The 20,888-nt window shown below is 68.0% G+C and overlaps 3 protein-coding genes across 4 annotated transcripts; all 3 read right to left on the bottom strand.

The window, feature by feature from the left end:
• Positions 1-2,002: 2,002 nt before the first annotated feature.
• CD6 (CD6 molecule) lies at positions 2,003-5,160 on the bottom strand. The gene is given in 12 exon segments (XM_040609645.1): positions 2,003-2,225; positions 2,376-2,540; positions 2,822-2,911; positions 2,913-3,016; positions 3,129-3,209; positions 3,293-3,400; positions 3,491-3,619; positions 3,781-3,921; positions 4,037-4,105; positions 4,224-4,523; positions 4,628-4,936; positions 5,094-5,160. Coding segments are annotated over 12 exon segments (1,635 nt in total). The 5' UTR covers positions 5,152-5,160; the 3' UTR covers positions 2,003-2,144.
• A 5,186-nt stretch (positions 5,161-10,346) lies between these two features.
• TMEM132A (transmembrane protein 132A) lies at positions 10,347-16,706 on the bottom strand. The gene is made up of 11 exons (XM_040609587.1): positions 16,488-16,706; positions 15,332-15,543; positions 14,969-15,259; positions 14,497-14,879; positions 14,260-14,409; positions 13,771-13,963; positions 13,554-13,697; positions 13,261-13,463; positions 12,723-12,999; positions 12,135-12,326; positions 10,347-12,050 (listed from the first exon to the last, which is right to left on the bottom strand). Exons 1-11 carry the CDS (start codon positions 16,552-16,554, stop codon positions 10,926-10,928), a joined length of 3,237 nt encoding a protein of 1,078 aa, XP_040465521.1. The 5' UTR covers positions 16,555-16,706; the 3' UTR covers positions 10,347-10,925.
• Positions 16,707-17,745: 1,039 nt separating this feature from the next.
• TMEM109 (transmembrane protein 109) lies at positions 17,746-20,800 on the bottom strand. 2 transcript variants are annotated; one of them, XM_040609690.1, is made up of 4 exons: positions 20,670-20,800; positions 19,117-19,355; positions 18,877-18,979; positions 17,746-18,760 (listed from the first exon to the last, which is right to left on the bottom strand). In XM_040609690.1, the coding sequence occupies exons 2-4, from the start codon at positions 19,324-19,326 to the stop codon at positions 18,402-18,404; spliced, it is 672 nt and encodes a 223-aa protein (XP_040465624.1). In that variant the 5' UTR covers positions 19,327-19,355; positions 20,670-20,800; the 3' UTR covers positions 17,746-18,401. The 2 variants fall into 2 exon arrangements, with proteins under 2 accessions (XP_040465624.1, XP_040465625.1); XM_040609691.1 differs by lacking the exon at positions 20,670-20,800 and adding an exon at positions 20,090-20,135.
• Positions 20,801-20,888: the final 88 nt, after the last annotated feature.

Raw genomic sequence — 20,888 nt, 5'->3', positions numbered from 1 at the left:
TTGGCAATGCCCTGGGAAAGGGTGCATGCCCCAGACCTGCTCCTGGGCCAACCCTTCCCATGGGACTCAGCCCTGGGGTCTGCAGGCAGGAGCTGAGCCCCTCTTACCCCAAATCAACCTGAGGTTGCTGATTCACCCCTAGTGTCCTGGGACTCTTCGTCCCTGGGAAAAGTCTACCTCCCCCTGTTATCTGAGGGTGCCTGAGCCCCATGGATGTGGGGTGCCCAGGGTCCAGACCTCCCCTCCAAGGCGTGGGTGGCTCTGGAAGCCCTGAGGTGCTGCAGGCGGGGTTTGCACCGTGGCTCGGTTAGAGCATCCTTGCTTGCTGCCAGCAATGCAAGTCAGCTCAGCATCGCCTGCGTGCTGTGACAGATAAGGATGATTATAATATCTTTCCGGAGGGGTCGGGGGGGAGTGGGGGGAGCGCTGGGACGTGCTGACATGCCGCCTGCCCGTGAGAAGCCTTTTAAGAGGCAGGAGCTGCCTTTGGTGCGAGCAGGAATGGGCTTGTCAGCTGTCAGCACGCCGCTGTTATCCTAACGATGGTGGAAGTGGCATTTCCCAGCGCCTGTCAACCCCTGCAGGAGCAGCAGCAGCTCCAATAAACGGCTGGCACTGCTGTACCTGTCTTAAGGCCCTTTGCCCCGTGCCCTGATGGGAGGGGGGTTATCCCCCTCCCCTGGGGCAGCGGTACCCCCTGGGCATCAGCACGCTACCCATCCATGCCACGGTCCGCTCAGCCCCGACATCTGCCCTTGCAAAGGTACCAGCCCCACCGCCCTGGCTCAGGGAGCCACGAGTGTGGCTGGGGGCACCCCCTGTGCCCACCCCCATGCCCGCTCCTGTCCCAGCTCTGCTCTCAGCACCCGTCTCCTTGCTCTCGCCTTGCTGCTCTCCCCTTTGTCTGGGGCTTTGTTGCTATTTTGGTGCTTCCTCCGTTGTTGCGGTGCGGCCCCTTTGTTCGGGGCCACCGGAGCCTCTCGCCTTGGTAAACAGCTGAAGGATGTGGCAGGGGGCAAATTTTCCACGGGGGTGGGTCTGAACCCCAGCCTCTGCCGAGGCTCCACCTCATGGCGCCTGGGGAGATGGAAACCCTCTGGCAGGTGCTGGGGTGGGAGACGTGCCATTCAGTTTGGTTTACTGATGGAAGGAGCCATGTGGGGTGCAGGGAAAGCCCCAAGGACAGGGGGATGGAGGGGTCCCAGCCCCAGGGGTGATGGCTGGATGCTGTGCCTGGCTGGGTGCAGCACCCAAGCACACCAGTGTCTCTGTTCTCAAGCTGTGCCTGGCACAGGGTGATGTCGCTTCGCTCAGGCGGACCATGGGATGCTGGAGGGGGGTATCCTCCCCTCAGGGGCTGTATCCCACCACCTGAGCTCTGGGTGGGGGGGACAAATCCACCCTGGGCTGGAAGCTGGCTATGTCCCACTTCACGGCTTGGTATCTGCCCCACAACCCTGGGCTGGTGTGAGACGGGACCAGGACCACACAGCACTGCCACACAGCACCAGCCAGTGTACTTGGGATGGGATCCCAGTGCCTCCCCCATGAGCATCCCTCGAGCCCCCACACCGGGGATTACTGGCACAGTGGCCAGTGTGTCCCTGGGATGGGGAGGATCGTGGCCCGGTGGGGTGTGGGGAAACTTGGGGGTGTGTGTGTATTGCTGTGTTGCCATGCAGTGGCAGGGATGGCTGTGGGGCAGCACCCCACGTCCCCTGCAGGGCCAGCCCTAGGGGCTAAGCACCACCCCCAGTGCCACAGGACACTGCTGTGGGCTGGGGACAAAAGATCTGGCTGCCGGGACCTGTGGCTGGTGCAGACGATGCTGCTCACCACGGCTGTGACCAGCCTGTCAGGGGACTGCAGGAAGGGACACCTCTGGGTCACTTATCCCTGGCTGGGCAGCTGGGAGAGCCCTTGGGAGCTCCCCTACTGTGGGGCTGGTGACCAGCAACCTGTATGGCTGAGGGACACGGTGGCCCACTGGGAAAAGCTTTTAATTGCAGCATACAGCCCGGTACATCTCACCTGCACCGAGCATCCACTGGGACCGGTGCTGGCACGGAGGAGACGGCAGCGGCATGGCAAGTCCATGGCCGCATGGCCAAGTGTCCCCTGCCATGACCCTCTGTCTGTGGCGCTCAGGCAGCCTCAGTAGGCAGAGCCCTGGATGTCATCGTAGTCACTGCCCTCAGAGGAGCTGGGGTCCTGCGTGTGTCCCCCTAAGGGCAAAAATGGAGCTGGCCAGTCTGCAAAGGAGAGCACCCATCAGGCAGGCGGGCAGGGTGCAGGAGGAGGGTGCTGCGGGGGGAGGGGAGCCCTGCAGCCCCCAGCGCCGCCCCACTCCTGCCCTGTCAGTGTGGGGTCCTCACCGGGGTCTGAGGACAGGTCTCCCGGTGGTTCCGTGTCCTGCACATTCTCATACCACTCCCCCGAGGAGGTACTGGAGCTGTCAGTGGGCTCAGGGTCTGCTGGAGACACAGGTACCCAGGGTGGGGAGAGCACTGGGGTGGGCGCACAGGCTGTTGCTTGGTGAGCTGGAGGAAACAGGGTCTCTTACTGGCATCCTCCACCCCTGCTCCCATCCCTTGGGGTCCCTCAGTACCATTCCGTCCCTAGGGCTGTCCCCTTCCCTGTTCCCCATCCCTGGGGTCTCTCCATCCCTGAGGTCTCTCCATCCCTGTTCCCCATCCCTGGGGTCTCTCCATTCCTGGGGTCTCTCCATCCCTGTTCCTCATCCCTGGGGTCTCTCCATCCCTGCCACTGTCTCCATCCCTGCTCCAATTGCTGGGACTACGGAGCCCACGGCAGTGCCCACCTGTGCTGGGGTAGTTGCTGCAGTCATGGGTGGTGTGTGTTGCGTGCTGGCAGGTGCTGCCGGCAGCGGGTGGGGGGCAGGCGCAGGCATGCTGGGGGGGCACACTGTCATTGCAGTAGGGCTCGGTGGACGACGAGGAGGAGGTGGAGGAGCTGCTCCCCCTGCCACAGGATGGGGGGCCCAGCCTGGCCGGCACTGCGGGGCACAGGGCTCCCGTTAGCCCCGGGCTGCAGGACAGCCACTCGCCCACCCACGGGACAGCCAGCCAGTGCTGCAGGACAGAGGGACAGGCACCTCCATGCCATACCCTCCGCAGGGAACGGCTCCGTCCCGTTCTGGCTGGGCATCAGCGGGAGCAGCTGCTCGCTGGGCTGCCGGCGCAGTGAGTCTGCGAGGAGGGCAGGGAAGGGGCATCAGCGGGGGCACCCAGGGCAGGGCGGCGGGGGTCCCGGGGCTGGGTGGGATGCTCACTGTAGAAAGTGGAAAGGGCCACGGGCGGCTTGCTGCTGAAGTCATAGTGTTCGTAGTCAGAGTCAGAGTCGGAGTCCTTGGCAGTGGGAGGGGCCGGGACTGGTGGGTCTGGGGGTGAGATGGGGATGGGGCAGACATCTACAGCCATGATCTCCTGCCCTACAGCCCCCAGGGGGGCAGTTCATCTGCCAGACCTACCTGGTCCTTTGGGAAGGCTGGGAGGCACGTCCCTGTAGTCATTGGAGGTCCCCGAGGGCGCACTGGGGTTCTGGGTGCTGTGGGTCACCAGGACCGGACCGGCTAGCCCGTGGGAGGACATGGTGTGGGCTGCGTGGGCAAGGGGGGTGGCCCATTCAGCTGCTCCATGGCACAGCCAGCCCCGCTCCCGCAGCTGGGCTGAGCTCTGGGTGTGGGGTGGCCCTAGCTGGGCTGGCAGTGTCACCCCCTCCCTGGCCAGAGCCCACCATACCCCCACAGGGGTGCCTTACCGCTCCTCTTCCTCACCCTCAGCAGGGTGGCAGTGAAGGCCAGCACGGTGAGCAGCAGCAGTGCTGCCAGAACCAGGCAGAGGATGAAGAGGGGCATGTGCAGAGGGGACTGTGACCCCACAGCCAGGGAGCCTTCCTCAGCTGAGACAGAGAACAGACACAGCTCGTGACACCTGAGGCATCCTTCCTCCAGGTAAGGAGGGCGAACTGGGTGCTCCCTGCAGCCCCCCCAGACCCAGGTCTGCAGGACACTCACCGTGCAGGAGCGTGACATTGGTTGGTGTCACCGTGGCCATTGGGGTTGGTGGCTGCAAGCCCTGGGAGCCTGGCAGGAAGGGGACAGAAGAAGCTGGCTTGCAGCTCATCCACAGGGGACCCCCGTGGCCACAAGCAAGCAGGCAGCCCCCCACAACCACAGGGCCAGGTAAGGGGGGATCTCATACCATTACAGACCACGCCAGCCGCTTGGGACTGGTGGCATGGAGCCGATTTGTTGTAGGTCCACTGGCAGTGGGCCAGCGAGGGCTGCTGGCTCTCGCACTGGTAGAGCATCCTGCCGGGCAGCGTGTGGCCAAAGGCGAGCTGCCGGAGGGGCTCCCCGCAGCCCAGCGTGTGGCACAGCACGCTGGCCTCCAGCTCGTACCACGTGCTGTCACACACTGTGCTCCATGTACCACGGAAAAAGACCTCAACCCGGCCGGCGCAGCCGTCCCGGCCCCCGGAGAGCCGCCACTCCTGGTGCTCTGTGGGCAGAGAGCAGAGCTGGGGGTGCGCTGCCTGCACCCTGCCTGCACCAGAGCCCAGACCCTGCCCGATGGCTGCTGGACCCAGCACTCACCAAACCCACCTGAACACACCACACCAGCATCTTCCTTGTGGCTGCAGTCATGCTCCAGCTCAGCCGGGCAGTCCCAGAGATGCTCCTCGTGCCCCTTGCAGCGCACCTCGTCCCGCAGGATGGGTCCGGTGCCCCGGCCGAAGGCGGCACTGCCATGGGTGCGCACAGCCCAGCCGCAGCGCAGTTGCCGGCACACAACGTCAGCGTCAGCCAAGTCCCAGGCGTCGTCGCACACCGTGCCCCAGGCACCTGCCTGCTCCATCTCTACCCGGCCCTCGCACCGGCTCCGGCCGCCGGCTAGCCGCAGCGTGCCAGGAGCTGGCGAGGCACAGGGGACAGGGGTAGCGGTGGCCCTGGCACTGTCCCCCATGCCACTGTTGGCTCCATGGGGTACCAGCAGCAGGATGGCATGCCATCACCCCCGGGTTCCCCACTCCTCACCGAAACATGGGTGCAAGGAGCCCTCCGTGCTCACCTGGTGCCACTGAGGTGTTTCCAGCCGCGCTGCCTGCTGGGGTGCTGCGAGGTTCCATCGGCTCCGTGGGGTCTGCAAGGGGGAAGGGGCAGAGGGTATGAGGGGCTGAGCCTGCTGGGACCCTCCTCCGGGGCTGACTGGCCCCCCTGAGCAGGGAAAGAGGTGGCATGGTGGGGCTGATGGCTGTAGGACAGACAGATGTGCCACCAGACGGACACACACCCAGAGCCCTGCTGAGAACTGGCAGACACCGAGGCGAAAGCAGGAGTGAGGCCAATGGGTATCGGGGGGCCACCCCCCCCACACCCCCCCTTTTTTTTTTGGCTCAGCCCTGACTCTCCTGGCAAAGCATGGGGACGCAGCGAGGAGCAGACGGTTTGACTGTGCCGGCGTGCCGGAGCGCCGCGCCGCTCCTGTGCCAGCCGCTGGGCACTCTGTGGCTCACAGATGGCAAACCAGAGGGACATGGCTCTCCCGCCACCCCCGCGCATAGCCATGGGGAGGGCAGGGGGCAGATGAAGAGGGTGCAGGAGTGTGCGTCCCAGTTGCCTGAAGAGTGATGCTGCTCCGGGGAAGGATTTCCAAAATGGCTCCCCAGGCTGCCACAAAATGGGTGGCACTGTGGGGAGCCCCCTTGAGCCCTGGCCGCATCTCTCTTGCACCCCTAAAAATCAGTCCCTGTGTCCTTACGTCAGCCCCTCTTGGGTGGGCAACATGCCCCGGGGCCAAGTCCTGGCGTGGGGTCTGCTCGCAGGCTGGGGGAGGCAGAAGGTGGCCGTAGCATGGCGGTACTGGGGCGCACTCACCGGGGGGAATGCCGAAGTGTGGGGTGCCGTTACGTGCCTGGGCTGCCGACACCGCTGCCTTCCAGCTCACTGCCCCTGCCGACAGAGAGGGTCTGCCCGCTGCCCGTACCTGCCTGCCTGCACCCCCAGCCCGGACCCCTGCGAGTCTGTGCCTCCGGTGAGCGGATGCTGCCGCCACCGCGGTCTCGTTTTAGGCTTTTCCCTCTCCCCAGCCACCCTGAGGGCACGGCACCATTTTGGGTGCAGGGCTCCATCCCATCCTCCCTGTCCCCTCTTTCCCATCCCTTTGCCTCAACACACAGCTGTAGCCGAGCCCCCGCCGTTATCACCGGAAAAATCCACTGTTGGGCTCCTCCGGGAAGAAGGATTTGCCCCCCGGAGTGAGATGAGCTGCGCTCGCCATCACTGCCACCAAAACCCCACTGGTGGGGTGTGTCGAGTGGGTGTCCCGGTGGGCTCCATGGGAAACCATTGCCCTAACTGCTGGGCTCTGGCTTGGTGTTAAAAATGTTAAAGGAAAAGGTAAGGGATGAGTGTGGGAGCAGGGGTGCAGCAAGGAAGAGCCGCCCCGCAGTCCTGCCGGGCACTGTGCCTTGAGCCCAAGGCAGGCACCGGCAAAGGTGCGGGAAGGAGCCGTCAGCGGAAATGAAGGCAATGGCGACCATCCCCCAGTTGAGTAGAGGCACCGAGGCGGCTTTTGGCAGCCATTTCAGGTGTGAAACCACTCTAGACCCTGCCGGGCCGGGGCGAGCAGGTAGTATCGTCCCCAGAAGCCATCCCAGGGCGATAATGCTGGTGACACCAGCAGACAGGGTGAGTTCTGGCTCCTGCTTGCCAAAACCAGGAGAGCATCACCCGGTTCCCACAGGGCTGGGGTGGGAGCTGGTGGGAAGGGTGGCCCCGAGAGCCCTTTTAGGGTCCCCAGAGTCACCGCCCCCCAAGCAGGGACACCCTTCCCTCGCTCCCACTAGGCACATTGAGGAGTGTCAAGCACCTCAGGAAGGCAAAGAGCTCAACTTTGCAGAGCTGCCCGCGGAGCATCCTCGCTCGGTGCTGAACCACCGCTGGTAACACCCCTCTGCACCCACCAACACCCCCTGCCCCGGGGAGGCAGCAGGGACCCGGCTCGGACATCAGCAGAGCCATCACCCTGGGGTCCCGGCACACTAAGAGGAACAGGGAAGGACAGGGTGGGGATATTGGCGTACCATGTCCGGGCGCTGCGGCGGAGAGAGTCACCAAGAGCAGGCAGAGCCCCTCCATCCTGCTCAGCGGCTGTGGGGCAGCCCCATGGCACTTGGGGAGCCAGGGGGCGGGTGGTCCTGTCCTCTCTCAGTGGCCTGGGGACATGGTTCGGCTGTGGCCCCGTCTGCTGCCTGCCACTCATGTGCCTTCTGTTCCCGGTTTGTGGTCGAGGGCTGCAGGAAGCCAGCTCAGTGCTGTGGGGCGGAGGAGTGTGATGGGGTGGCTCCATCCTGCACACTTGTGGGGAGGAAGCGGGGGATCTGGTGGAGGTGGGTTCCGCTCAGGGACCACACCACGCACCTGCGGCATCCCTCGGGGTGATGGGAGCCATGGGGACCCGGTGGTCCCACCTGGGTCACACTCAGCACCTGGGGGACATGGGTCTTGCAGGAGCCATGATTTTCTGCTCCTGGCGTGCCACTGTGTCACCGGTTTGGTACAGCATCTCTGGTGGCGTGGTGGGGCTCAGGCTCCCCCAAGCTCCGGGACCTCCATGGGTGATGGAGCAGAGCGTGGGGCTCCCTCCTTTTCCTCCGTTTTCTGGGGCTGAGGTGGGCAGGAGGGTGCTTGCGACACCACAGGCAGGTGTGACATGGCTGGTGCTTTTTGGTGCTGTCTGCTGGAGGGTCCTTCACACCCTGCTCCACTCCGTGGCACAAGGGAGCTGCAGAGGACAACTCATGGTGACTCCAAGATCTGCCACCCGGCTCTTCCCTTGCCCAGCTGCTGGTTATCACAGAGCTCATCAGAGCCCCCCAGTCCCGGAGAGCTCATCCCTCTGTCAGGTGGGGATGCCTGATGGCTGGGGACCGTCGGGATGCAGGGGGCCATGGGGATGCCAGGAGCCATGGGGATGCTGGGGGCCGTGGGAATGCCAGGAGCCATGGGGATGCTGGGGGCCGTGGGAATACCAGGAGCTGTGGCCATGGGCTGGGGAGCTCTGCCTTTGGGGTCTTCCCCTGTGCCAGGGAGCCTGGAGGGGCTTGTTTGTGCAGGAGGGGGTGCAAGGACATGGAAGAACTGAAGGATGCTTTATGGTGGCCCTGGGAGGCTGTGGTGGGAGATGGTGGGTGCACAACATCCCCCAGCACACTTGGAGCTCTGACACCCCTATAGCAGGGGGAGACCCCAGCCTCAGCGAGGGGCTTTGGTGCGAGGACCCAGCAGAGCTGTGCTGGGGGGGTGAGCAAAGCCTCCTGAGTAAGGGGGGGTGCGTGCAGAAAGCTTTGTCAAGAAGCCACGGAGGCTGACAGGGATTTTTGCTTCTGGGCTGTCATACATGTCTGTTCAGCAGGAACAGAGAACAGGGAGCCAGGGAGGGACAGGAACGTGGGGCACCCACACGGTAAGAGGGACAGCCCGGAGAGGGGTTGAGGTGGTGGTGGAGAGCCAAGGCTGAGAGCCGTGGTGGTCCGGAGGGATGAGGCTGGCAGCTCCATGGACTTGATGTGTGAGGGCTGGGGTGGGAGCCAGGGTGTCCCATGGGATGCTGAGCTGCCTGCTGTGGGTGAGGGCTGGTGCCTGACCTGCCTCTGCCCCGCAGTTCCCAGATGCCTGGCTGCTCCTGGCCAACGTGGTAGTCTTGGTGGCCTTGGTGCTCCTGAAGGACCACTTCATCGACCCCTTCCTAGCCAGGCAGAGGCTGCTGCACTCAGCGCTCTAGCGGATGGCCCTGGGCATGTTCTTCGGCCTCACCTCCATCCTCATGGCAGGTAGGACCCAAGCTGGGGTGGGAGGCTGCCACCAGCAAGAGCTCAGCGGGCACTCAGCACCCTGCCCGCATCCCGCAGGTGTCCTGGAGCGGGAGAGGCTGCAGTATGTGCAGCGCTACCAGGCAGTGCCACAGCCCACTGGCAAGGACCGCTACCCGGCTGCCACACTGCCCGTCTGGTGGCAGGTCCTCTGGTACCTGCTCATCAGCATCAGGAGCTCCTTGCCAGCATCCCTGGTGAGCAGTGCCCGCTCCTCCCCGGTCCCAGGGCAGCCACCGCAGCCCCTCGCCGCGGCGGTTGGGGTTGGTGGAGGAACCCCAAAGGGTTCGAGTTTTTCCCGTGCTCTCTCCGCTTTCCTGCATGCCCGGAGTTTGCCTGCACTGGGGGCCCTGAGTGCATGAAAGGAGCTGTCATGGCTTTCTTCTTGTCTCCAGGCTGGGCTCACCGCTGGCGTTGGGGCTGCTTGACCCTCCTCTTGCTGCCAGCCTGCGAGATGTGCTGCCCAGGGGACTACAGTGCGTGCTGGCATGGGGACAGGAGTGTCACCTCCTGCTTGGGGTGCCTTTGTGGCCAGTGGGGATTGGGTGGGGGTGTCCTGAGGGCTAGCCCCAGCTCTGACCACCCTAACGCTGACAGGGAGCATCCCCAGCTGCCACATGGATAACTACTTCTTGCCAGCAGGGATCCAGTCGGTCACCTGCCTGCTCTTTGCCTGGATCACCAGGCACTGCCACCCCCCCTTCCCTGGGAACAGGGATGCTGGTCCCAGCGCCAGCAGGGCAGGGGGGCCAGGACCCCAGGCAGCCAGAGCGGTCACCCCATCTTGGTGGTCCCATGGGTTTGGGGGAGCTGGGGGAATGGCTCGAGCCCCAGTGTGGGGCAGAGGGAAGGGGAAGGTTGGTGGGTGCCAGCTCAGCATGGGCAGCCTGCCACAAGCAGGGTGGCAGAGGGGGGGTGTCCCCTGCTATCACCCAGGGCATTTTGGGGCGGTCCCCAGACCACTGGGACAGACTGGGGGGCTGAAGGTGTGGAAATCCTTGTGGTTTTCCATGGAGGAGAGACATTGCTGGAGCTTGGGGTTGCCAGGCAGAGATGGGCTGGTCCTGGGTGCTCGGGCTGGGCAGGCAGAGGAGGAGGAAGGCAGCAGCCCCCTCCCCATGGCAGGACAGGGACGAAGGAGGTCCCTTGCCCCTAGGTCACCCCACCTGGGCCAGTGCAGAACTGGCCCCCGAGCCCTTCCCATGACCATCTCCCACATTTATTCCCACGTGGAGCCAATGCCAAGGGCACGAGCCCATTCCCAGGAGCCCAGCGGGTTGAGCCGTGCCTGGCAGAGCTGCTTCTTGCCGGCAGCACCACGGTGGTGCCCCCAGCACCGCACCATCCTCCCCATCCCTGCTGCCCCTGCCCTGGGACAGTGGCAGGATGTGACCTGCCAGTACCCGGCAGCGGGGGCAGACAGCACGGCACAGGGGCTGCCTGTCTTTTTTAAATATTTTATTTTTGTAACAATGTCAGAATTAAAAATCTTCCATAAATAACAGCCCCTCACAGCAGCCCCTTCCCAGGGCGTTACAGGTAGAAAATGCCAGTCGTACAAAACGGATGCGTGGCCAGGGTGAAGGAGGGGGGAAGGCGCGTACCCCCCTCCTCCTCATGGCACAGGTGGGGTGGGGGGCATGGGACCCTCCCCGGGATCAGACCACAGGACTCATCATTATCATCATCATCATCATCACTATGAACACAATGTCGCAATGAGACCCAAAGCAGTAAGGGCACCCCGGCTTCCTCCCCGAGGCCACTGAGGTGAGGGGTGCTGCTGTGCACCCCAAGGAAGGGGGAGACCCCCCCGGCGGGCACCTGGGGCTGGTCCCTTGGGTGACCAGGGCTTGGGGTTCAGGCCACCAGAAGGGATGGGCAGTGGTCCCCAGGAGCAGCACAGCCCGCTGCCAGGCAGGGAAAAGGGGGGGATGGATGTGTGTGTGTCCCCCAGGGCGGCATGGGGAGGAGGTCGGTCCCTTACTGGTTTGCCCGGGGCTGGGGGGCCAGGGGCTGCCCCCCCGGGGTCAGGAGCTGCCCCGGATCCTCTCCATGTAGCTCCTGAGCTCCTCGGGGTCCCGCAGCCCCATGTCCTCACACACCCAGCGGATGTCATCCTCGCTGGCCACCAGGATGGACTGGACATTGGGGGCGGGCAGGGGGGGCTCCTCGGGGACCCGGGCGGGCGCAAAGGTGACAAATTCCACCCGCTTCCTCCGGCCGCCCCCCAGCGTGCCCCCTTCCTTGCGGGGCAGGGGAGCCCCGGGTGTCGGGGTGCCAGGGGGGGGACCCCCTGCTTCAGAGCCGGGTGCAGTGCCCGGGGGCACCCCGCAGCAGCAGCGCCCGGCCTCAGTGCCCACCTCGGGGGCCGGGGGCTCCGGCTGCCGGCGATCCAGCTGCCGGCTCAGCTCCTCCTGGTCGGTGCCCAGCCAGACCCAGTTGTGGGGCTGGGGGGCTGAGGGGGCCGTGCCGGAGTCCGGCAGCTCCTTCTGCTGGTACCGCAGGACAAAGAAGATGCAGTTGACGAGGAAGATGAAGATGGCCAGGCAGAAGACACCCAGCAGGACGTACATGCCAATCTCCAGGTCCGTCACCCGCTGGGGAGCCTTCACCATCTCATCCTCCTCCTCTTCCTCCCTGCCCGCGCGGTCGTGGCCGTAGCCTTCCTCCTCCTCCTCTGAGGAAGACCCCAGCCCCTGGAGCTTGGTGGAGGCAGGTCCCACCCCTGCGGGGTCCCTCTGCCGCGGCTCGCTGGCCGCCGTCACTGCCTCCCCCGACATGGCCCCCTCGGCCCGCGGGAAGGGCGAGCTGGGCCGGGGGTGGCCACCGCGGGGCCAGGGGCTACCGGGGGTAGGTGCACGCCGGCTGGCTCCCACCTCGAGCCAGGCGGTGCCGGTGGCCAGTGCGGCTGCCCGGTGCCGGCCCCGGCGGCAGGCGTCGGGGGGATGCAGGCTGAGCTGCAGCAGAGACCCCCGCCCCGGCCCCTCGGCCACCACCCACGGGCGGGCGGCGGGGACACCGGGCGAGCCCCCCACGGTGGCCACGGCAGGGTCCAGCGAGGTCACGGTCAAGGCCATGTCCTGCCAGCCGTACAGCTCCAGAGGGGCCAGCGTGCGGTCGGAGAAGGACAGCCAGACGGACAGCGTCGCCTCCTGCCAGGGATGCCGGGTGGGATGGCACCGGGGTGGGGGGACAGGGCACCCTGGCACCCAGCATCAGCCCCCCACCCCTCTCACCTGCTTCGGGGCACGCAGAGTGACCGTCCCTTGGACGGTGGTGGTGACCACACTGGGGTGGCCTGGCTCTGCCCGCAGCATCAGGGACAGCCCCGACACCACCTGGGCACGCAGCTCTGTCAACGTCACCTTCTCCTCCGACACCACCAGCATCTGCTCCCCCAGGATGGAGTCCGAGAGCGGGGAGCGGACCTGGGGGCATGGGGGGTACCTGCTGAGCACCCAGGCTTCACCTCCACTGTGCCCCCATCTTCTGCCACCCCCGCCCTGGTCCCCCAGCCCCTGCATCCCTCAGCTCCCCCTGGGACCCCCTCCAGCCTCCCATTTCCCTCCCTCCATCCCCAGAACCCCCTCCAGCCCCCAGTTTCCCTCCCTCCTCCCCCAGGAACCCCTCCACCACTCCATCTTCCTCCCTCCAGCCCCAGCACCCCCTCTAGCCTTCCATCTCCCTCTTTCAACTGCCAGGACCCCTTCCACCACCCCATCTCCCTCCCTCCACTGCCAGCCTCCCCCTGCAGGCCCCCACCTCCCTCTGTCCACCCCCAGGACCCCCTCCAGCCCCCACAAAAGACAAGCCCCCAAGCCTACCTCCACAGAAGTGACCCCAGGCTCTCGGCCGACCACCACGGTGCCCCCCTCCAGTGAAGCCACGCGGGGGTCCTGCACCCGGGTCTGGCTGGCCACCAGGTGGGTGACATCCAGGAGCCAGTCAGGACCGGGCAGGTAAGTGAGGTGACGGCCACCATCGAGTGGGTGGGCCACAAAGTGAGCCAGGACCTTCACCGCCGTCCGCTGGTACTGGGGCCGGCAGCCCCGTGCCCGCCGCTCAGCCTCCTCCCCGGGCTCCTCTGCCTCTGCCGTGGCACTGCGGGTAGTGGGGACACCGGGACATCGGGATGTGCCACGAGTGTGTGGGGGGCTCAGCGGGGCTGGAGTGCCCACCCCAAGCACCATGGAGCTCAGTGGGACAAGGGTGCATCTCACGGGTGCCATGGGGCTCAGTGGGGCAAGAGCACATGTCACAAGTGCCACAGGGCTCAGTGGGGTGGGGATGTACCCTCTAACACCCATGGGGCTCAGCACAGCAGGGAGTGGTGGCAGGGTCCCCCCCGGGTGCTGGGCTCACCTCTCGGGGCCACCAGGCAGGCGCCAGCCCCGCACTTGCTCCAGCGCGGTGTCGCCCAGCTGGACACGCAGCGGCAGCAGCGGTGCCCAGACGGTGAAGCGCAGCGAGGCATGCAAGCGCCGGGACCAGAAGTCCACCCGTGCCCCCCGTGCCCCCCGGCTCTCCTTGCCCCCCACGAACACCGTGTCACAGGCATCTGAGACCTGGTAGGGGGACACGCAGAGGGGCAGGGGGAGCGGGCAGTGCCTGGGCAGGGGAGGGGATGCCGGGGGGGCACTGGGAGCCCCACTCACCTGCAGCACCTGCTTGTCGGCCGACTCGCAGCCCGGGGGCTCGGTGAGCTCAGTCACGCCGCCGCCTGCCTCCACCGCCACCAGCTTCACCGGCACGGCACGGGGGACCCCCGTCAGTGGGGCTGTGTTCAGGATCTCCAGCTCCTGTGGGGCAGAGTGGGGCTGAGCACGTGGCCTCATGGGGTCAGGGGTGGGGGCCAGGGTAGGGGGCACCCACCTGTACCAGGGGGACGAGGGCACGGACATCCCGCTCCGACACCTGGATCTCCCACACTAGTTTGTCCTTCTGGGCCTCGGGGTCCTGGCCAGGGTACTCCACCTGCCAGGTGAGGGGCCGCGCCGGTGCCAGCCCCCCCGTCCCATTCTCCACCGCCAGGTCCAGGTACAGGAATGTGGAGGAGTCGGCCACCCTGTGCCACCACATGGGGGTCAGGGCTGCCCTGTGTCCTCCAGCTCCCCCACTGGGCCATACTGGGATGGAAGCGGTGCAATGCACAGGTGCCCCTGCTGCGACTGGGCCATACTGGGATGGGAGAGGTGCAATGCACAGGTCCCCCTGCTCCAGCTGGGCCACACTGGGATGGGGACTGCCATGCTGGTCCCCCTTGCTCGGACTGGGCACTACTGGGCTGCACTGAGTCCCCATGCAGAAGCCCCCTCCCATACTGGGGGTCCCTAGGAGCCGGGGTGCCATACCGCTCCCTACCTCCAGCTGCCGCGAGCATCCCCGCTCTGCCGGCATGTCACCACGGCCGTCGAGTGCTTGGGGCCCCGGCTGCGCTCCAGCTGGGCGGTCCAGGCAGCGGGGTCCCCAGGGCGGGCCGCCACCACCTGCAGCCCCTTCTTCGCCTTGATCCTACCAGCAGATCCCCATCACACGCCATCCCTCTCCTGGCACGTGCCACCCTCCGTGGGGGCCCCCTGCCCAACCCGGGGGTCTCACCGGAGCGTCAGCTGGTCAGCGGTGAAGTTGTGCCGCAGGGCGAGGGTGGCAGTGAAGCGCTGCCCCGGGCGCAGCGTGGCGTCGGGCACCCGCAGCAGCACCTTGTCGTCCAGCCGTACCTCCTGCCGCCGCGCCGGCTCGGCCGCCCGCAGCTCCAGCATGCCCAGGTACCGCGGTGCCTCCCCACCACGGCTCCGCTCCTGGCCCCCGCCGTGTCCGCACTCCCCCGGCCCCACCACGCTGTAGTGCAGCTCGGCCGGCTCGGGGGGCTCGGGGCGCCCGGGGGGCTCAGCTGCCCGGCGGCGGCTGCGTGAGGTGGGGGATGCCGGGGAGAACCAGCGTGGGGGGATCTCCAGCTCCACCACACAGACGCCCAGGGGTGTCTGGAGAGGACAGCAGAACCCCGGATCAGGGTGGGGGCCGAGCAGTGGGGACCCCCAGGGGGGTTCCAGCCCCGGTGGGTGGCACTGACCTGCAGGCGGCACGTCCCACGGGCCACCCGGCCACGGTGGTGTGCATGGAGGGTGACGCAGGGCAGGTCCCGCTCCCCCGGGTGGTCCCGCTCCCCAAGGTGGTCTCGCACCCAAGGGTGGTCCCGCTCCCCAGGGTGGTCCCGCTCCCCAGGCAGCCAGTCAGGACCTTGCAGGTGGAAGAGGACACGGGCAACAGGCTCGGCCGGGGACACGGCGCTCTCGAGGGGGACGGCACGGATGGCCCAGGCTGCCGAGCCGTCCTTTCCCAGGGGGGTCTCGGCGGGCACCTCCTGCAAAGACACGAGGCTGGTGGCGGGGGGCCATGCTGCCCCGGGGTGTGGGGGCGGCGGGGGCCGTGTTACCTGCCGGGTGCTGAAGGGCGGGTAGGTGGCCTGGACGAGGGGCTGCGCAGGGCCGTGCCGCAGCAGCAGGTAGCTCTCGGTGCGGGCGCGCAGCGAGGCGTTGGCGGGCAGGTCCCGGTCCGCCCGCTGCAGCCGGTAGTACTCGGGCACGCCGAGCACCTCCAGGGCTGCCGGCAGGTACACGGGCTCGGGGGGGTCCCCGTCACCCCTCGCTGCCAGGACAGGAGCTGTGTCACCGGCCTCGGGGGCCACGTGGGGTGCCACCTCTGGGGTGCCAAGCGGGGGTCTCCATGCCCACCCCCGTGGGTGGCTGGGGGAGACACGGCATCCCCAGGCACCCCAGCCCCCCGACAGGGTCACCCCAGCACCCCAGGGCTGAGCGGTGGGGGGCAGTGGGGATCCCCCCGGCCTGGCTGCACCCCGGTGCCCATCAGGCTGCCCAGCTGTGCCGGCGGCGTGGGCACCCGCTTCCCCAGTGGGTGCCAGGTCCCGCTGGGTGGGATCCAGGATCAGGGCAGCCAGATCACAGGGATCCCCGTGCGCACAGAACAGATCCCGCCGGGATATCCCGGCAGGGCTTACCCACCGGTCAGGGACAGATCCCACCCGATCTACAGCTCCCCGCGGGCATGGGAAGGAGCAGCTCCCCGGGCAGATCGCAGGGATCCAGTGAGCAGGGAGAGGACTGAGGCAGATCACGCGTTCCCGTGGGTAGGGGATCCCCTCGGACTGCAAGGATCCCGCGTGGATGGGGAGGAGATCCCCTCACAATCCCCCCGAGATCACAGCGGATCCCACGGTGCTTGGGGGATCCCCTCCTGATCTCGGGGGATCCCATGCGGCGGAGGGCGAGCGGCTCTTCTCCGGCTCGGAGAAGGTCCTGAGTGCGCGGGGGAGTGGATCCCCTCGGGATGGCGGGGGTGGAGGGAGAGCCGGGGGAGCGGATCCCCTCGGGATCGCGGGGACGGAGGGAACCGGGGGAGCGGATCCCCTCGGGATCGCGGGGACGGAGGGAGCAGCTCCCGGCGATCCCGAACGCAGGAATGGGAGGCAGGTCGCCTCGGACGGGGAACGCGTGCGGGCGTGGAGCCCGGCTCGGGGCTGCCGGCGGTGCCGGTGCCGGTGCCGGTGCCGGTGCCGGTGCGGCCGCACTCACCTGGGGCGCAGAGCAGGGCGGCGGCCAGCAGCGCCAGCCGGGGCCCCGGGGCCGGTGCGGGGGCCATGGCCGCGTCCGTGCGAGCGGCGGCCGCCGCTCCCGTCCCTCCGCCTCCGCGCCCAGACAATGGGGCCGGGGCGGGACCGGCACCGGCGCCGCCTCGTCCCGCCGGGTCCTAAACCCCGGCCCTGCCCGCCCCGCGCGGCGCCGGGCCCCGTTCCCCCCCCGCTCCCACAGCCGCCCCGGCCCCGGGCTGTGTCGCGCCGAGCGCCGCGCCCTGCCCTCCCGCTCCCCACCCCATCCCATCCCTATCCTCATTCTCATCCCCATTACCGTCCCCATCCCCATCCTCATCTCCACCCCACTCTCCATCCCCATCCCCATCTCCATCTCAATCCCCATCCCCGTCCCCATTCCCATCCCCATCCCCATCTCCATCTCAATCCCCATCCCCGTCCCCATTCCCATCCCCATCTCCATCTCAATCCCCATCCCCGTCCCCATTCCCATCCCCATCTCCATCTCCATCTCAATCCCCATCCACATCTCCATTCCCACCCTGCTCCCCATCCCCATCCCTGCTCCCTGGCTCACTCCCCATCCTGTCCTACCCCCAATCCCCATCTCCATCCCACTCCCTATCCCACTCACCATCCTCATCCCCATCCCCATTCCCATCTCAGTCCCCATCCCCATCTCCATTCTGCTCCCCATCCCTATTCTCATCCCACTCCCCATCCTCACCCCGCTCTCCATTCCTGCTCCCCATCCCCATCCTCATTCCTATCCCACTCCCCATCCCCATGCCCAGGCACAGCGCCGGACAGAACAGCCCACAGGGAGAGACACCCCAGCAGGGACTCTCAGCCCGGTTCATGCCCATCCTTCCCTGTCCCGTCCACATCAGGGCAACTGGGGGGCACTGGGGACATAGGAGGGACTGGAGGGCAGACGTAGCCGGGGGCACGGCACGAGCGGGAGGCACGGCAGCCAGCACAGGGCAGCAGGGATGGCTGGGGGGCGATGGGGACAGATGGGGACGGATCCTGGCACGGATAAACCCCCTGTCCTGCTCCGTGGTCAGTGCCGGCCTCAGCAAACAGAGAGATGGACATGTGTGGCACCACCCCTGCGCCCCAGAAATGAGCCCCCCACACCTGTCCACCCCGAGTGGGGTATGGGGGGCCAGGCAGCTCCCACGGGGAGCTCCCCATGCTCCCGGTGCCCCTTCCCTGCGGGGAGAGCAGCTGAGCCAGGCTAGGATATAACCGTGTTTATTCAGAACAATATATCAAAACAGTTTAAAAAGCAGCTTAAAACCCAAGGACCGACAGGGCCCGGCTGCTGGCCCCAAGGGGGGCTGCAGCCCCCCCATGCAAGCGCAGCCCCCGTTTTGCGCTGGGGAGATGCCCGGAGCAGGGAGCAGGTTCCCATCTGCGTGTCGAGCCGCTGCCGGAGCCGGCTGGCCGGGCACAACAGCCACTGGGCCAGGCGAGTGGGGACTGGGGTGCTCTCCTCCCTCCATAGTGGGCCTGGATTTGGGGCTGGGGGGGACACAGGGGGCTGCCGGGGCCACAGGAGGACGCCCTCGCTGGGGGAAGGCACTCTTGGCTTGTGTGAAGGCACCGTGGTGTGTGCGCGGGGAGCACGTCCCCAGTATTGGGGTGCTGCGCTGGGCGGGGGCGGGGTCCTGTGCCTGCAGTGGGACGGGGGGCTCCCAAGCTGGGGGGCTAATGGGAGCAGGGCCCCCAAGGAGAACTGGTGCAGCGGTGGGGGGCAGAGGAAGGGGCGCGGGGGTTCAGCAGGGAGGACACATGCTTGGGGGCACAGAGCCAAGCCAACAGGCACGCTGGGGACAGCGCAGCAGGACAGGCTGTCCCCCAAGGCAGGGTTGGGGGAGCTCACTCCTCCCGGTTACGGGGACCCCCCCCACTTCTGCCGCCGCCGCAACTCTTCCACCTTCCACTCCAGGCTGCGCACGGCAGCATCCAGCTGGGGGCTGGGGCTGGGGGGTCCCTCCAGGCACCCCAGAAGGGCATAGAGCACCCAGAGAGCCAGCAGCATCCCCGCCTGCACCGTGGGGCTCTCCGGGGAGGCCGCGACGTGGAGGAAGGCACCCAGGAAGCAGCAGAGCTTCACCCAGCGCAGCACGGGCCGCAGCAGCCGCAGCAGCCGTGACAGCACCCAGGAAGCCACCAGGGCAGTCAGCCCCCACAGCAGCACCCGCTGCACCTCGCTGGGGCCCAGCGCTGCCGCACGCACCAGCCTGTCCCCTGCGGGGGTAGCGGGTGTCACGGCAGCACGGCATCAGGGCTGGGTGCCAAACCCACCCCGGGGTTGGATTCCCCCCCCACAAGCCCGGTTGCCGCTCCCCAGCCCCCCAACTCACCGCCGAGGCCGGAGGCGGCCAGCAGATCCCCCAGGATGGCGCCCAGCGTGGTCAGGGCCACCGAGATCCCCGAGGACACGACCCAGGCGGTGGCGGCAAGGCTCTGCCGGGAGAGACAGGGCTGAGGGAAGCGGTGTCGGCAGGGAAAAGGGTTGGCGGCAGGGGGATGGGACACAGCCCCCCCCGTGTCCCCACCGCCCAGGGCTGGGGGGGCAGCGGGGGAGGTTGCCGAGACCTCACCTCGGCCAGCAGCTGCAGGGGCTGGGGGCCCAGCCAGCCCTCCAGGCCCCCCCAGGCAGCTCGGCCCAGCCGCGACAGCAGGTCATCGGCGGCGGGGGGGGCCCGAAAACCAGCCTGCCCGTCCTCCAGCCGGTCCCCCGTCCCCCCGCCGAGGAACGGGGCCCACAGCAGCGCGGCCAGCAGGGCCCGGCGCCCCGCGGCGCCCCCCATCTTGGCTCCTGCCTCTAACCCCGGGGTCTCTGTGGGGAGGGGGCAGCTGGTGGGAGCTGTGAGGGACCCCCCGAGTCTCCACCGCTGGCCCCCCACCGTGCCGCAGCGGCGCTGGCAGCGTCACTACGGGCTGGAGGCAGCGGGGTGCCCCCGATGGGTTTTGGGGACCCCCAAGCGGGCAGAAAGGCCCCCCCCAGCTGCCCCGGCCCCCCTGCCGAGCTGGCCGGCCGCCCCGCTATCTTTAGGACAGGCGTCAGCGGGACACGGCGCCTACCCTGCCCAAGGGCACGGGCCTGCCCGGGGGGGTCCGGCAGCCCCCCGCCCCGGTGGCAGCAGTGGGGTGCTGGGGGGGGTGCAGACATTGCTGCCTCCCCACACCCCCTGCCCCCCCTGCCCGCCACGTGCCCGGGCCCACAGCCAGCCTGCCCCACTGCCCCGGCCTGGGCGCCCCCCCCAGCACCCTGGCTCCTGGGACCCCCACCCCTCACACCCGTGGGGGGGCAGCGACCCCCCCCCCCATGGGCCCCCCTCCCGCCTTGGCCCCCGGAATGCCCCCACCGCCGGGATCCCCCAGTCCCCCCAGGATCGCCCCGATCCTCCCAGCTCCCCTACCCCCAGGGTCTCCCCCCCCCAGGGGTGCCCCCAGTCCCCCGTCTATACCGCCCGCCCCCAGGACCCCCACCGCCCCGATCCCCCAGCCCCAGGATCGCCTCAATCCCCCCAGGATTCCCCCCCGGCTCCCCCACCCCCGGAATCCACTCACCCCCAGGATGGTCCCAATCTTCCTGGGATCCCCCCAGTCCCCCCGGGGATCCCCCCAGCCCATCTATTCCCCATCCCCCTGGTATCCCCCCACCGCCAGGATCCCCTGATCCCCCCGGGATCCCCCCAGCCCGTCTATTCCCCGTCCCCCCGGTATCCCCCCACCGCCAGGATCCTCTGATCCCCCCGGGATCCCCCCAGCCCATCTATTCCCCGTCCCCGGGGGATCTCCCTAATACCCTCCGGGATCCCCCCAATAGCCCCCAGGATGCCCCGGTGGTCCTGGTCCCCCACCCCCGGGATCTCCCCCGCCGGGACCCCCCCAGTCCCCTTGGGATCCTCCACGCCCTCTATCCCCCCTCCCCCGGGGATCCCCCCTCCCCCCGGGCTCCCCCCATCCCCAGGGAACCCCCCCGGCTCCCCCACCCCCACGACCCCCCAGGACCCCACACCCACGGAATCCCTCCCCCCCCGCCTGGCCCTCCGGCTCCCCCGGCTCCGACACCCCCACACACACACCCCGCGGTTCCCCCCCCCCCGCCCCATCCGCTCCCCGGGCCCCCCGGAGGGGCAGCGCTCACCGCCACCGCGCGGGGGCGCTGGGGAGCCGGGCGGGCCGGAGCGCGCGAACAGAGCTGCCGCCCGCCCGCCGCCGCGGGGCACGCCGGGAGCTGTAGTCCCGAGCCTCCGCGCCCCAGTGCATGCCGGGACACGGTCGCTATGGTAACAGCCACCCCCCTCCGGCGGCGGGGGGGTGGCTCCGCGGCGGCGCGCGGGGCATGCCGGGAGGCGCCGTTCCC

This window comes from Falco naumanni, chromosome 10 (genome assembly GCF_017639655.2).
Source record: "Falco naumanni isolate bFalNau1 chromosome 10, bFalNau1.pat, whole genome shotgun sequence".
NCBI lineage: Eukaryota > Metazoa > Chordata > Aves > Falconiformes > Falconidae > Falco > Falco naumanni.
The sequence above is the reverse complement of the archived record's forward strand: the minus strand, read 5'-3'. Positions and strand labels throughout refer to the sequence as shown.